Here is a 15,327-nt window from a genome sequence, read left to right on the forward strand (position 1 = left end):
AGACGGAGTCCTGTCGTGAATAGAAACTGCCTTCTTTCATCGTGAACTTCTTTCAGGAGATAGCAACTACATGATAAGTATTGCCACGCATAAGTACGCCTTAATGCAACGAAGAATACTGGTGTAGCACTGTAATGTTATCGACACTGAAAGTGCGCAGGAGTCTTCGAGCGCTAGCGTTTCGCTTGTTGCGGTCTCGCGTGGATCAACATTAAGCATGGCTTTCATGTGCCATAAGTTAATTGGACAGAAATGGGAGAGGTCTTTGCCCTGCAACAATCGTAGTCAGGTTGATGACGATGACGATGACTCATTCTACCTGAAATAAACAAACGTGCACTATCGTTTCCTCTCTTCCTGTCACCTCACCTCTTTCATTTCATTTCTCCATTCTGCCTGCTATCCTTCATTTTCGTTGCCCCAGCTCAGATGCTTCAGTATCGGTGGCAGATGCCGGGGCTAGCAAAAATCTTTTCCTTCCTTTTCACTATTATTTTTAATAAAGCCACTACCACCACCACCACCACCACCACCACCGTCGAATATTTTTTTTAAAAACCGACACGCTGAGACTTGCTCGGTAGGAATTGTACCCGCCTGCTCTATATGGAAAAACAAAATTAACCTTTCTACGCTTTGAACCCGTTAACGTATCATAAATAGAATATTAATGAAACTAACAAGAAGCAGAAGTTCTCAACTGCTTCATCGCCGAAAACGAAATCGTAACGAATTTCCGCCTTTCTTAATAGAATAGCACGCGCCAATATGCTTGAGTTTCCTACATTGTATTTTCAACCCTAGGCCAAAAAGATCTCGCCTCAGGAAGCGTTTCATGATGCTATCACTGCAAGCAATTGAATATACGTAATCACTGGAGCCTGAAATGTCTGAAGGAAAATATTAGGCCAGACATGGGTTTCATAGTATCTATGCATTACTAAGAGACGACTTACACAATACTACACACAGTAATAGACCCTAGATAGAAGCACGGGAGAAACTTTGCGCACCTGTCATAACATTTTCCAGTACGCTGTATGTCCGCACAGATAGCACGTTCTACCACAAGTTTGATGAAAGCCAGCAATTTTTTTTGCGTACTCTAAGGTCGAAGGCTGCAGTGCTATGCCCAAACTGCTGACAGGAGTTTAGCGAAGGCCCCTTCCCGCAGAACACGGCAACCTAACCCAAATAAAAGCGCACGGGCGATTTAGTGCGCTAAACAGAAATAAAATGCGGACCGCCGTGGCGGCGAAGTAAAAGAATCAGTTCTTCGTAGTGCGCCGTAACGGCAGCGGACGAAGTGTTCCGGAACACCTTGGAAAGATATGCAAATGAACGCAAATAAGAACCAACGATGCATACCAAATTGAGCACAGTTCATTTGAAAAGCAGCGAACAGTTTATCTCGCTGGGCGACAAATTTGTCACCGTAAGGGCTTCGAGCGAAGGAAAATTTCACCACGTCCTCCATCACGCACTAATTATCGCTGCGGACGACAATTACTAAAATCGTGGAAGCGCATGTCAGAGAGAAGGTGACGGCAATCGAACATGTTTATGAAGAGCAGGAAATGGCGCAGGTACCCCCAGGGAGTGTGCCTAGGCCGGGGCCACTACACGGCCACTATTTGGCCACGGGCAATCAGCGAGTGTTGATGGGTGAGGTTAGCGTTAGGGTTAGCAGCAAGGTGATGGGGCTCTGCCCGTTAATTTCGCAACTTGAATTGTCTCAGTATATACTCGAATCGCTCCATTCGCAATTTTGAACTTATTTCAGCAGTGATAAAAAGTTTTCCGCCGAAAATTGCTGCATGAGGACTTTTGGTTTCATTCTTGAGGCAGCAGAGCAAAGCATTCCTATCCCGATGTTTCTTGTGAACAGCTAACCTCTAAAGGAAGATAAAGGATGTTTACGGGGAGAAACGCCGATCTTTAAATATTAACCACATTCACTTCATGACAGTTAGGCTGTCAATATTTTCTATAGGAAAGAAAAACTAATTCTTTTAGGTAGAGCTCTATAATATCCGCTATATCCATGGCCGTTGTTTTCGCGTCTTTAATCTTTGACTTAAATGTTACATGTCTTATAGCTATATAGCACTGATATACGCCCGCGTGCTTTATATTCGATTCTTTTATGTTTCACTATAACTAGATGATTCACTGAAGTTACCGCAACCACAAGCTGGTTCGCAATTGAGACATAGTGGCTTCAGCAGAAGAACGTCACATGAGTGTCATGGTAGACGAGATTGGCCTAGCTACCAAAATCTTTACTCGGGGACAACTTTTTGTGGCTATGCAGTGGAAGCTGGAGGTGAACTGCATCAGGAGGTGAACTGGAATCAGGAGGTGAACTGCAAATCATGATCAACGAGTTAGACAGGCAGAGCAGATCGATGGGTCTAAAAATTAACATGCAGAAAACCAAGGTAATGTTCAACAGCCTAGCAAGGGAACAACAGTTCACAATTGGCAGCGAGAGCCTAGAAATGGTGCCGGAATACGTCTACTTAGGGCAGGTAGTGACAGCTGATCCGGATCATGAGAGGGAGATAACTAGAAGGATAAGAATGGGGTGGAGCGCATATGGCAAATTCTCGCAGATCATGAGTGGCAGTTTACCAATTTCCCTCAAGAGGAAAGTGTACAACAGCATAATCTTACCGGTACTCACCTACGGGGCAGAATCGTGGAGGCTAACGAAAAGAGTTCAGCTTAAGTTAAGGACAACGCAGCGAGCCATGGAAAGAAAAATGATAGGTGTAACGTTAAGAGATCGGAAGCGGGCAGAGTGGGTGAGGGAACAAACACGGGTTAATGACATCCTAGTCGAAATCAAGAGAAAGAAATGGGCTTGGGCAGGGCATGTAATGCGAAGGCAAGATAACCGCTGGTCTTTAAGGGTAACGGAGTGGGTTCCAAGAGAAAGTAAGCGTAGCAGGGGGCGGCAGAAGGTTAGATGGGCGGATGAGATTAAGAAGTTTGCAGGCAAAGGGTGGATGCAGCTGGCAAAGGATAGGGTTAATTGGAGAGACATGGGAGAGGCCTTTGCCCTGCAGTGGGTGTAGTAGGGCTGATGATGATGATGATGATGATGATGAGTGGAAGCTACGAGGACGAGGCGCAAGGCTTTCATAAGCGTGCTCTTATCACATGCTCACGATGGAACAAGATATGCGTTTAAACTGGCAGCGCGCGCTCGTAGCTTCCACTGCATATCCACAGAAAGCTGTCCCCGAGTATAGCATTGCGTTACTCCACTCCACATAACGCGACGCCCCTCCAGCTTTCTAAAGACGCGTCGTCCATGGTATGACGACGCGTCTTTCACTAATCTTCTCACATGCATCCACGCCGGTTCTCCAGGGAGTGACAACAAAATAGATAGCCTCCACCTCCTCTTCGAGGATTCTCCGCTGCGGCAATAGGGCAATAAGCGCTCGTTATCCGATGGCGCAGGAAAAAGCCCTTGCCCCGCGGCAGTAACACCAGACGGCTGCGACAGCCCCGTCTGCCCGAGGCTGAGATAGACGCCAGTTAACAAGGTCGCCACGATTACCGGGGGGTCCCGAGCCGCGATTGGGCGGCGCCAACGTGGTCAGATCTCATGACGGCTGGCATAAACAGGACCCCTCGTGCCGACGTCCATTCTAGCTAATTGCTGCGACGGCCAGCCGAGAGCTTCGACTCTGTTGACTGGAGAAGACCCAGACTTCCGTACGTACCCTGCTTCCCTCGCCAGATTTATCGGCTTCAGCTTGAACCAGTGCGGAAGGAAGGCGACCTTCGGCCTCAATACTATACGAGCGGAGCCCCAGCGCAAAAGGACTCCAGCCGACATGGATGCACTCATTCGTGGAGCGGAAACAGCCGGAGAGGTAGGAAGCACTTGCTTTTTCTCGGCTTAGACAGACGGGTGTGCTAGAGAGATATAAGAATTCGATGCTAGAGGGCAATGGCAGTCGTCGCACAGAGCGTTCTTGAGACCCTCAGCGACTTTCAAACGGGACGTCACAATGAAGGGTGATGTTTTCTGTCGCATAAGGTAAACGATAGAGAGCTTCCATGGAGATTTGAAGGTTTGAGAGCTGTCCAACGCGTGCCTAGTCTTTTCAGCCATAAACGAAGGCGTGGCATGCGTGCTCTTAGAAGGGAACCTTCAAATAATTTTCACGTAAACCTGGCCGCACTTATGGCCTCACGCAGTGTGTTTCTTACTGCGTCTCCTACATCCGGCAAAATTATATTACTGCGAAGATCGCCTCGTTGCTGCTGGTTTTCCTACATTTCGCCTCGTAAGATACAAGTCCAACTGTGGCCTAAAATTATTCTCCTTTGTAAACCGTTACAAAGTGCGTAGTCAGTAACCATTATTTGAAAAACCCTGTTGAGAACGTCCTTCTTTGGGGATGCTTTTCGACGAAGAAAACTATAACTGAATTGTTTCATTTTTGCTTTTTTGTTTCACACATGTGCTTTTTAACTTACCTTTATGAAACTGTTTACTTCGCCTAAAAATGCAGCTGAAAAGTTCACCAATTATCCGTAAAAATGGCCATTTATACCCATACAAAAGTGGATCGCGTAGCACAAAAAAAAACGTACAAGCTGCCTGATTCGAAACAAATGCGAACCTCGAATAACTGCCTGCAAATACAATGTTATACCTTAGCTAAAAGCTACTTAAGGGGAGAAGAGAATAAAGGCCATCAAAAGAAAGATAAAAAAGCTCGAGGATATAGTTGATTACTGGACTTCCTATATTCCTAGATTTCATTATTTCTATTTTCTTGAAAAAGAACAATTTAGTCGATTACCTTAGAAGCTTCATGACTTAAGGCTGCGTTAGAGAGATTGTGTAAGATTTTGAAGTAAGCTGCGCTTTTCCATTAATCTCTGTTATGGGCTAACACTGAAAGGCTCTTGCAGCTGATGAGAGCTCAGTGGACAAAGGCGAACGGTGTACTACATTAAATTTTTGGAGTGTCCGGATTAAAGCTCTGCTAATTGATACGAATGATTAATTCACCAAGATTTTCTTAGTAAACATTCTTTCTATTTTAGAAGAGTTAACTGCTGGGCTAGCTGGTGATCATATGTAAATACTGAAAAGATTTTTGCGCCAAAACAATACACACAGCAAAGACGACGACACCCCGGGCGCTCATTTCAACTGCTAATGAGAGTGAAAGCACTCGACATATATAGCCCTCCATAACCCCGCCATGCGCACGCGTACAAGGCAACATGGAAGTAAACAATCTTATGAGAGTATGCGCGACAGAAACTTCAGCTCAGCCTCGTAAAGGCGAAAGCCAAATGCTTGGCTCTCTGAAGAATCAAGACCAGCGTTTCATAAAGTGTGCCACAAACGTCGTATACGAAATTTCCCTGCCTTGTAGGAAATCCTACAGTGGACAGACGGGGTGTTGTTCGATCAACCGGCTTAGGGATCACGCAAAATATATAGGTAGTAATGAAGGTGAGCGACTTGAAGATCACTGCAGGGCTAGCACCAATTAGATTCCACGGTTTTATTAATACGGTTTTATTTTTGTAATGCGAGAACATTAGAAGGACCATTATGACGAGAACTCCGCTGTCGGCGTCAGTGTGAAACCACCACCAGCCACCAGCTAGAACACCTAATAGAGTGAAACAGCGGATATAATGTCACACCGGCTACGATGAAACAACGGCTCCAATGAAACACAGGGTGTAATGAAACAACGGCTATAATGACACACAGAGTATAATGAAACAAAGGCTCTAATGAAACACCGGCGCATCCAAGATGGTAGGGGCAATTTAGTGGCAGGTGAAAGCGATTGGATTCTACTGGTGATAAAGGCATAGTGAAGTTACAAGTAGCGATAGTGGTGGTAGTTGTACAGCTCTTGGTCCGTGCTGTAGATAGAAAGCACAAGGTACGACACGGTAAAGAACAATGCTCTCGCGTTTCGTCAAGAGCAGTGCAATTGATCTGCCCTGAATTTATTTCTATTTTATAAAAGCACCGCTTTCAAAGTAGCGTCTGCTTCATTGTAACAGTCTTATGCCGATACAGGCAATCCTTAAGTTGATCTCAGAGCCCAGTATGTCACCATACGGTGCCCCACCGAATGACGAGAAATCTATTGCCATTAGTTGCATCTCGTAGCTTAGCAGGAACTTACTGAAGCCATGGCGTTAAGCGTGTGCGCGGAAACATTTAGCAGATTGGAACTAGAGCCTTAATAATCGCTTTAGTAAAAACCAACAAGGATTTTGCGATATTAACCTGAATTGAAGCTTTTTTTTGAAATTTCACTACATAGAGTTATGAATTTGAAAATGATTCTACTATGAATTCACTCCCTTATATGAGGGGTTCTTTTTAGAAAACAAGGGCTGATTCTATAATCGTTAAGTCGGCTTTCTTTGGGCGATTGGGCTACGTCCAGCTGCACATGGCATGTAACTTAGATTAGTTCATTAAATGTCTGGGATGCTTAGAAATCAATTTTAATTTCCAAGAAACTCTCCAAAATACTTGGGTACTGTTAAGGAAACATTGAAGGAAATGAACTTTTCATTCTAAGTGTTGTAAAATCGTTCTAATCAAGTTGTTGCAGCGCTCCATTCGTGGGGTTAAGGCTGGCTTAGAAAACCAATGGGGACGGTTTTTGACAAATGCAGACGCATTACTAGCAAAAAAATTTAAGCCTGGCGGACGTATTGATTCCTTTAGTGGTACATAACGATATAAGAAAAATAGCGCCGAGAAACAATTTTTAATCAAAAATGTCATTGTTCAGAATTTATGGCGATGAGAGAAGCCATTCAACAGGAAAGTTGGTGACATTCGCGCGTTGCCCTATTTACTGCCGCCTCCTTTCAGCAAGCTCCATACACAGCGGTGTTTTCATTGCCGCGTTATCGCTTTTTTTCCCAACGAATATCGTACTCTGTGTTTAATAAATATAAATCAATAATTTAGGGTTTATGCGGTTTAACGTCCCAGAACGACTCAAACTATGCGCACGTCGTAGTGGAAGGCTGCGGATAATTTTGACCACCAGGAAATCTTTAACGTGGGCAGACATCGCACAGTAACTGTAGGATTTCGCCTAGATCCAAATACGGCCGCCGCAACCAGGATCGAACCACAGTCTTTTGGGTCAGCAACCGAGCCCCATGACCGGTGGACAACTTCGGCAGATAAAAGTATAAACCAATGTAAGACACCTCGTAGGATTTGCTGAAATCCCGAAAGGAATGTTTTCGCCTGTTTATTTCTCGCTTTGAATAGTTCTGTCAAAATATTAGCGTTCTTTTAGTAAACTCAATTTCTAAACTCAGAAACAGAAAACCGGAACCAAGAAAAGTTGACTGTTCGGTAATTAAAAGAAATAAGATTAAAAAGTATATTTTGAAATGCATGAAAAATGGTGACAAGCTTTAATCGGTAACAATCATAGTGCCACGTACAAAGTCCAATTAGGTCAGTTTTGTAAATGCTCCTTCATCCATAACTTTCTCTTTCTGCAGTTTGAAGTAACCAGATTATTAAAATGGTCGCGGCAAAAGCGGTTTATTGAGCGTCCTGTACTTGTCTGAGCATGTACTCCCGTTTAAGATTTCGCAGAGAAATACCGAAACCTCCAGTTCACAGAGGAACCAGTGCGTTAATTACGTGTCTGAGATGTTCTACTTTGTGTGAATCAATGTGTTCGTGAATACAGCTCACCCATGATTTTTCTAAAGAAAGAGCGGAACACTCAGGGCGTAGAGATGACACAGACACCACGAGAACACAAGAGTTAATATCAACTGCGATCATTGACAGCCTGGTAGATCATGCGGTCCTAATAGGCCAATAGAAACTTCCTGAGCTTTTTATCAATTAGCGCTAACGAAACGTTGTGTTTTGATGGTGTGTATGTACTTGCACCTTTGCTTTCCTAGAAAATGAATTTCCATTTAGCTAAAATATACTTCCATCAGTGCGAAATCAGGCATTCTTTGAAGATAAGCTGACCATTACAAATTTAGTATGAAAAAGGGCGCCATTAGGAGTTTTATCTTTATCAACAGGACTGCTCAAGCTCGCTCTGATCGTAATTGTTCTAGTTGTTTTCAGGCGACGTCAAGTCCCTCATCCCGTGAAACGGTTGTTGCCCCGTAGCCTCATACCAAGATATAAATTACTTTCGGCGCACTGTTCGGGACGCCTACTGTTTAAATCTCTTAGCGAAAGACTTTTTCGCGACACACTGGGCCGCTGTCATGGTCTACCATCACGTGACACCGTCTAGCCAGCGTGGCGCGTGACATCCCCCGCGGAAGCTTATCACAGGCCGGAAACCGGATACCCTTGAACTTTGGCGATTATCGTCGGCTGTCCAGGGGCTCCCCCCTTTCCTTTGCAAGGAAGCTGGAGCAGTTTTCGCTAAGTCAAACGGCACCGGCCACTCCTCCTCTGCTCTCTAATCTGCCTAGCCATCAGCGTAAATCACGGAGACTAAGGCGAAGGCTAAGGCCCAGTCTCGCGGCCAGAGGCGTTGCCCTTGCACGAGCAACGTCGGTGAAAATCTAGTGAGCTTTGTTTCAGCGCATCTGCTACGTCAGGCTTAAAGGTAAGCACGCCTTCTTTAACGAGCAAAGTGGCGAGAAGGATCCCGAAAGCATGCAAATTTGTTTACAGTTGCATACCTTGCTGCTTGGCTGTGCACGGCCAAAACAAAGTAGTACAAGCTCTTTGCGATTTCGTGCAAGAATTTGTTACATCAGGGCGATCTCTTCTGGAACATCTTTTAGAGCCAAGCATGCTACTGCTGCTGCCGTAGCAGGCTTTAAGAAAACTGAATGCCATTTGATCACGTCCTACGCCAAGATCATAAGAAAAAGGTGTTACTTTTGCGGTAACTTGAAGTTTTTAGAAGCTTCAAAATTCTGTAAGATTAACTAAAGGTGTGAGCACCGCAACTGGCTTCTTTCGAAAGAACTATGCGAAGGTGTCAAGCACATTTGCCGTTTAGTGAGGCTGGGCTAGCGGGATATCGACTTCTATTTGGCGACCACAGAATCTATGTTCTCTTGACGTCACCATCAAAGGCGCGATTTAAAATTAAGTACCGTGAGAAAAACACGGTCGTTAGCAACATAATTGCCCTAACTACTTTCTGTGCACAATAACATTCTCTTCTATACCCCTCCAACTAACCCTGTCCACTGACAGCAGCGGCTTTGTGTTCCCGAAAACTTTCTATCGCATTCGTCTGCTAACACCCCTTTCCGGCTTTCCATCTCTCGAAATCCACTCCGTAACCTTAAGAGACCATCCGTTACATTGTCTTTGAATTTGATGCTCTGGCCATGACCATTTTCTTTTCTTGACTTAAACTGATGTACCTCTTTTCGTACCCACTTTGCTCTCTTCCTGCATATTAACGTTACGTTGTAATTCCGATTTTCATTTCTAGCTGTGTTGTCCTCAGTTTACGCAAAAGCTCCTTTGACAGGCCCCGAAAAAGAGAAAGGAAGGTTATCAGCATATATTTCAACATCCTTTATAGGCCCTTCCCTACGATTCCAGAAAATGTTAGCACTCCTACATTATTATCGTGCGCTCGAACACGTGAGACATTATGTATATACATAGCTACCTCCGTTTTCGCTAAAACCGTTTTCGTGTAAAACCTAATTTTAACCGATTCCTGGACCCACAACGGCTCTCTTAAAAATCAAGGTAAAGTGCTGTGTGATGTCAGTGCACGTTAAAGATCCCCAGGTGGTCGAAATTATTCCGGAGCCCTCCACTGCGGCACCTCTTCTTCCTTTCTTCTTTCACTCCCACCTTTATCCCTTCCCTTACGGCGCGGTTCAGGTGTCCAACGATATATGAGACAGATACTGCGCCATTTCCTTTCCCCCCAAACCAATTATTATTATTATTATTATTATTATTATTATTATTATTATTATTATTATTATTATTATTATTATTATTATTATTATTATTATTATTATTATTATTATTTCTTTCCGAAAATACCCGTTCTGGACTGCTTACAAGGGCAGTGGAATGGAGGGCTCATAGTAGAAGAAACCGGACGAAAATTAGGGCGTAATGAGTCTTATTTCACATGAGTTTTGGTTGATCGCTAAACTGGCCTTAAACCTCCCTTAACTCTAGTTATTCACGCCTTGGCTTATTTGAGGCTACATCTGAAAATTAAATTCTAGAAACTCGTCGCCAAAAAGCGGGTACTGACCTGTCATTTATCCAGACTCATGTATCGAGAGCAACGCTCCCTGACACCTGGCTCCGGGGCTCTTTATCGTTTAAAATAGTCTCTCTGATGTTTAATTATTGCTCTCGCTATATACGAGGCAGGCAGGTCTCACATGCTCGAGCAGAAGATTGACAGTTTGCGCGACTTAACAACCGTTATAGGTGAAAAGGAAATCAAAGTTGGTGAGCATTTTTTTTTTGCCCAAACTGTCAACATTATGTTGTTTGAAAAATGTTGAGAAAAAATAGGGATTATGTGTCCGTCACACAAACGAGCACTTCTAGTAAAGTATCCTTTAGTGCAAAAACAAATAACCCGAATTATGCAAATCTGGCTGGATAACCCGATTTGCACCAGAATTTTAAGAAAAATATCGCTCCATTGTGACCCCACGAAATCTGCAACAAGCAAGAACCCAAACACGAACGGCCCTACGGAGCCAGTTTTCCCAGCGCAACATTTCCACAGTGTTAGTTACTTAATCCTCCCCTGCCGCTTTTGTCTGGGAAATGCTTTTACGGCTTCCTGTGGCTTCTTCCTTTGCTGGAGGGCTCTCACTCGAGTTTCACTCAGAGCAAGACTAGCATTTCGCTTCTTCATTCTCCCCTTTAACAGTAGAAGCTACACGAACGTTCAACAGGAAGCAGCACGAGTGCCCTCCGCGCCCCCTTAAACAGTAAGCTCCACAAATACGTGGCGCTTCAGTGTTTAAGCACGTGCAGAGTGCACTTATGGAGCTTCCTGTTGATAGGACACTGAGCGCGCACATTATCATGTATCCTGAGAGCCGCATGAGGCGGACGCATTATCGCAACCGACGATAATGTTGCTCGGTTGGGCAAGGAAATGAGTGCCCTTGACAATTTATCCAGAGTGGTGACGCCATCAAAGTGGTTGCTCTCATAGGGGCAGGCGAGGGGGAAAATTTGTGGCACAACCATTATTATTGTCCATTGTGCACACCCATGGGACGTTGGTATTCTAGGCGTTCCCAAGCAGCACAAGTAATCGGCCCAATATTGGCCAATATCGAGCCGATTACTCGTGCTCTTTGGGTTATTGTATGCCGCTGAATTCAAATCGGACGTATGCAATACATAAAAAAATGTTGTATTCTTCAGGAAAAAAGGAAGAATGGCTCTTGACGACACGTATAAAAGAAAACAAGGCCAAAAGAAAGCAACCGAAGACTGTTCCCCGAATCCTGCAATCACTTCCTCTGTCTTGAGTCGCTTGAGGCGGACTTATCTCGTTCTTTCTGCCTCGAGCGAGCACGTGGCACCAGCTCTAATTTCTCTTTGGATTGCGTAGCAATTTTCTCTGCTCGGACTGACGCAATTCATTATCGCTCGCCAGTAGACTGCACCTAAGCAGCTAGCCTGCTTTCTTTTTTTGTGGTACCTGATTTTTATGTTCTGAGGTAATATTGTAAGCGCGCTCGGCTACTCATTCGGAGTTCCCGGGTTCGAACCCGACCGCGGCGGCTGCGTTTTCATGGAGGCAAAACGCTAAGGCGTCCGTGTGCTCTGCGATGTCAGTGCACGTTAAAGATCCCCAGGTGGTCGAAATTATTCCGGAGCCCTCCACTACGGCACCTATTTCTTCTTTCACTCCCTCCTTTATCCCTTCTTTTACGGCGCGGTTCAGGTGTCCAACGATATATGAGACAGATACTGCGCCATCTATTTTCCCCCAAAACCAATTATTATTATTATTATTTTTATTATTTTATTATTCAATACTGTAATTCATATTTAAGAAAAATAGGTATCTTCCCATGAGATACTGAAACATGCTACCGGCCATAAATAAATGTACCATTAATGTGCTTCAAAGTTTATTGTAGCACAGTTTAACACTGCAGTCAAACATTTAGAGCGTAACGAGCGCGTTCTATAATGCTTAGTCTCTAATGCAGCACAGACTGTTACTGCCCTGAAAAATTTGAAAAAATAGAATTTAAATCCGCATCTGTCGTCCAGCTACTCTTCCTGCATTTATGCCGTTAATGCGAATTATGAACACCTTGCAGTTTTTAAGTAGATTTCCTTTGCTGTTTCTGCCGGTGAATCATTTGCGCATTATTGCCTCTAATAATATCAGACATAGGATTACTAGGCGTTGTCTGAGATTTAGGTTCATTGGGGTTAGTTGAACTGAAGACGTTCCATGACCGTCGCATTTAAAATCCACATTAATTCTACTATCGGAGGCCGAAATAAATGATCTTCCTCGATGTTGAGATAAGTGACAGCGCCTGTCTCAATATCCGTGATGCGTCATCAGATGGCGTCTCAATGCGCAGCAATACCTCTGAGAACATAAAGGTTGGTCGTTTAGTTTGATCTCCGACAGAATGTCATTAACATACTTGCATGGTAACAGAACACAGTAGCTACCTCTACAATATCAGCACGCTATTCTTTCATCAGAAGTTTTGAAAACGGGATTGAATTCCTCTTCCGAAAATTTAACTTTATATGTTTGTTAATGTAATTTTACGAGTTTATTGCAGTCTGTCCTAACGTACTGAGTTCCATGTAGAGCCAACAAATTACGTTTTTTTCTATACGTTACATAAACATTCAAATTGAATCCTGAGTTCGTTCGTACTAGACTTCTCAGTAACATCGCATTTTTTTTTCGACAATCTGCCGTAGGAACCATCTAGAAGCCGACATCACTTCCGCCCCAAATCTTGACTAATGAGTCATCAATTCAGCGTTTTCCGAACACTGCTATTCACCCTTGTAGCGTGTTAATTGTTCCTGCATGCCCGTTTTGTGTACGTATTTCAACATTACAGTTTGCATCTGTGAAACTGCTTATTACATTTTTGCCTTCGTAGTTATTTTAGTTCATCCCCCAATAAAACATCCTAAACAGTCCCTTAGACCGGCACACGTACAAGCAAAAGATCTCCGAACGATATACGGGTACCGTCCAACCACTTGTCATCTTTAGTAAAGCAGGGGAGCGTGACAACACAGCGTCAGGGACATTGGCCTGACAGCGATCTGGCCCCTGTACAAAAACTTACTTGCTTTTTCTGCTATACTTTTTTTGTTCACTGTACTTTGCCCTGTAAAACATGCTGTTCTATAATCTCCCGTCTCAAGAAAGAAAAGTTTCAAGGCGGGCTTGCGTGGCCCCTTTTCCGCTTCTCCTGCCCCCATGGTTACCATTTTAAGCAATGGGCCGACGTCAATAGGCTTAGCCTTCATTCATCCACGTTAGCTTGACATCGTGCCAGCTTTACCTTCCTGTGTTATCCATCATCGACGCAGTCGAGCAGTAGGTTTTTTTGGGTGGGACAGAGCGTCAAGGCTGAATAGAAGCCAAACCAAGACAAAACAAACAAAGGACAGAGACAAGGCTAGCTGATGCCGAGACTGTCGTCGCTCTAAATGACATATAGAGAGCGGGAAAGAAGTAAAGAGCAATACATGCTCTTAAATCTTCCGAACAAAGGACATGAAAACTCGGACGCCGCAGTCCAGGTTTCACAGGAAGTTCTAGACAAAAAAAAACGCGACGACGCAGGCGAACTGTGCGCTGTTCAGTGACATAGATTCTTGGCATAGATAGATTCTCCTGCTTTGATGTCAGAGATGAGATGAATTGGATAGTTTTGGCCGCGCCGGTGAGGCGGCTACTGATGACGATAAAAGGAACTGAGGCTTATCTTACACTGAAGACGACCGCGTAATTTAATATCTAGTGGTCTCACTGCCCTCCTCCTCTTCGTGCGTTGCGTCATTCCGCTTGAGTCACTTTTTGTCATATCACTGGGTGGTCTTCGTGTAATATATCTTTTTTATACAGGGTGACGTGCGTCACGACAGTATGACATACGAGCATTATACGGCGGTGTGATGGAAGTGTTGCAAACCGAGACTTGCAGCTTTAAAAGCGTCGCGCTCAAGTCCTATTTATCTGGATACTTACATCGATGAGTTATAGCTTTGCGGGCATTTGCGGTTTTTTTTTATGATAGTGTTTCTACTGAAAACAGCTAGAAATCGCATAACTAGGACATTACAGTGCAGTAATGCCGGTAGCCTCAATCCTGAAACAAATCGCTTTTGAGTTAAGCTCTTGATGATGACTGATGTGTACTATGATGTTATATGAGTGCATAACTCCTCAGGAGAAAAACATTTTGTGTCTTTGCTTTTTTCTGAATAGAGTTGCCACTGCTGCCTTGTCGACACTTCTGCGTAGTTAATCTTTTAGTGGGGGATGTGTGAAGTAAACCGTTAAGCTTTCTACTGATTCCTAGCCTCCGGCTAAAATTCGGAAACGAAGGTCTGATCACTTCAGGCGAAGTTAAAGAATGGTTATAGCTTCATAATGCAATCATAACGTGAGCCAGCTTAAGAATTAACCTTTCCTGAGAGATAGGTGCTCGTGCAGGATTATGATATCATAATGATTACGTGGCTTTTTAATGACTAACTGATTATGTCGATAATTAACCACTATTGGTGACCTTGAATAACATTTCGTTTGACAGGTGGAGCGGACACTGATTGTACACGATTCCTGCGGACAGGTCTTGCGCACACTGATGAAGCAAGCAAGGCTTTCGCATTAGAAAAGCAAGCGATTACGCGTCGATCACCCCACTCACAAGTTGGCAATTCCACGCCAGTGCCGACTCGCGCACGTGATGCATGCGCAAAGTTGTATCTCCTGCCAATTCCACAAACATATGTTCCTCATGAGTCTGGTCATGAAACTCAGTTCAAGAAGAAAAAAAACAGAGCTATGAGAGCTCGCATATATTAATCAGCGCACCCACAAGATGAAAGGAAAACTTCCAGAGAGGATCCTTTCGGGACTTGTACCACTCTAGTACTATCCCAGACTTTTATTATTCTGACCCCGTTTATACCGGAACCTTGAAAGAATGCTAAAAATATACCAACATAGCATAGTAGCGAGTTGGTATTGCATCTTGAAAGAATGAAACGGAGCAACTGAAACGAACGACCAGGGACAGGAAAGACACGTACAAGCGCTGAACTTAAAACTG

General features: G+C 44.0%; 1 protein-coding gene across 1 annotated transcript in view; it reads left to right on the forward strand.

Annotated features, from left to right (window-relative positions):
* Positions 1-3,665: 3,665 nt before the first annotated feature.
* The window catches only part of Hn (phenylalanine hydroxylase), an 83,448-nt gene continuing 71,786 nt past the window's right edge, over positions 3,666-15,327 (forward strand). Inside the window, exon 1 of the mRNA XM_077637154.1 lies at positions 3,666-3,890. Coding sequence (XP_077493280.1) covers positions 3,852-3,890 — 39 coding nt within the window. The 5' untranslated portion in view covers positions 3,666-3,851. The remainder of the gene's footprint in view (positions 3,891-15,327) is intronic.

The sequence above is a fragment of the Amblyomma americanum genome, chromosome 9 (assembly GCF_052857255.1).
Source record: "Amblyomma americanum isolate KBUSLIRL-KWMA chromosome 9, ASM5285725v1, whole genome shotgun sequence".
In the NCBI taxonomy this organism is placed as follows: domain Eukaryota; kingdom Metazoa; phylum Arthropoda; class Arachnida; order Ixodida; family Ixodidae; genus Amblyomma; species Amblyomma americanum.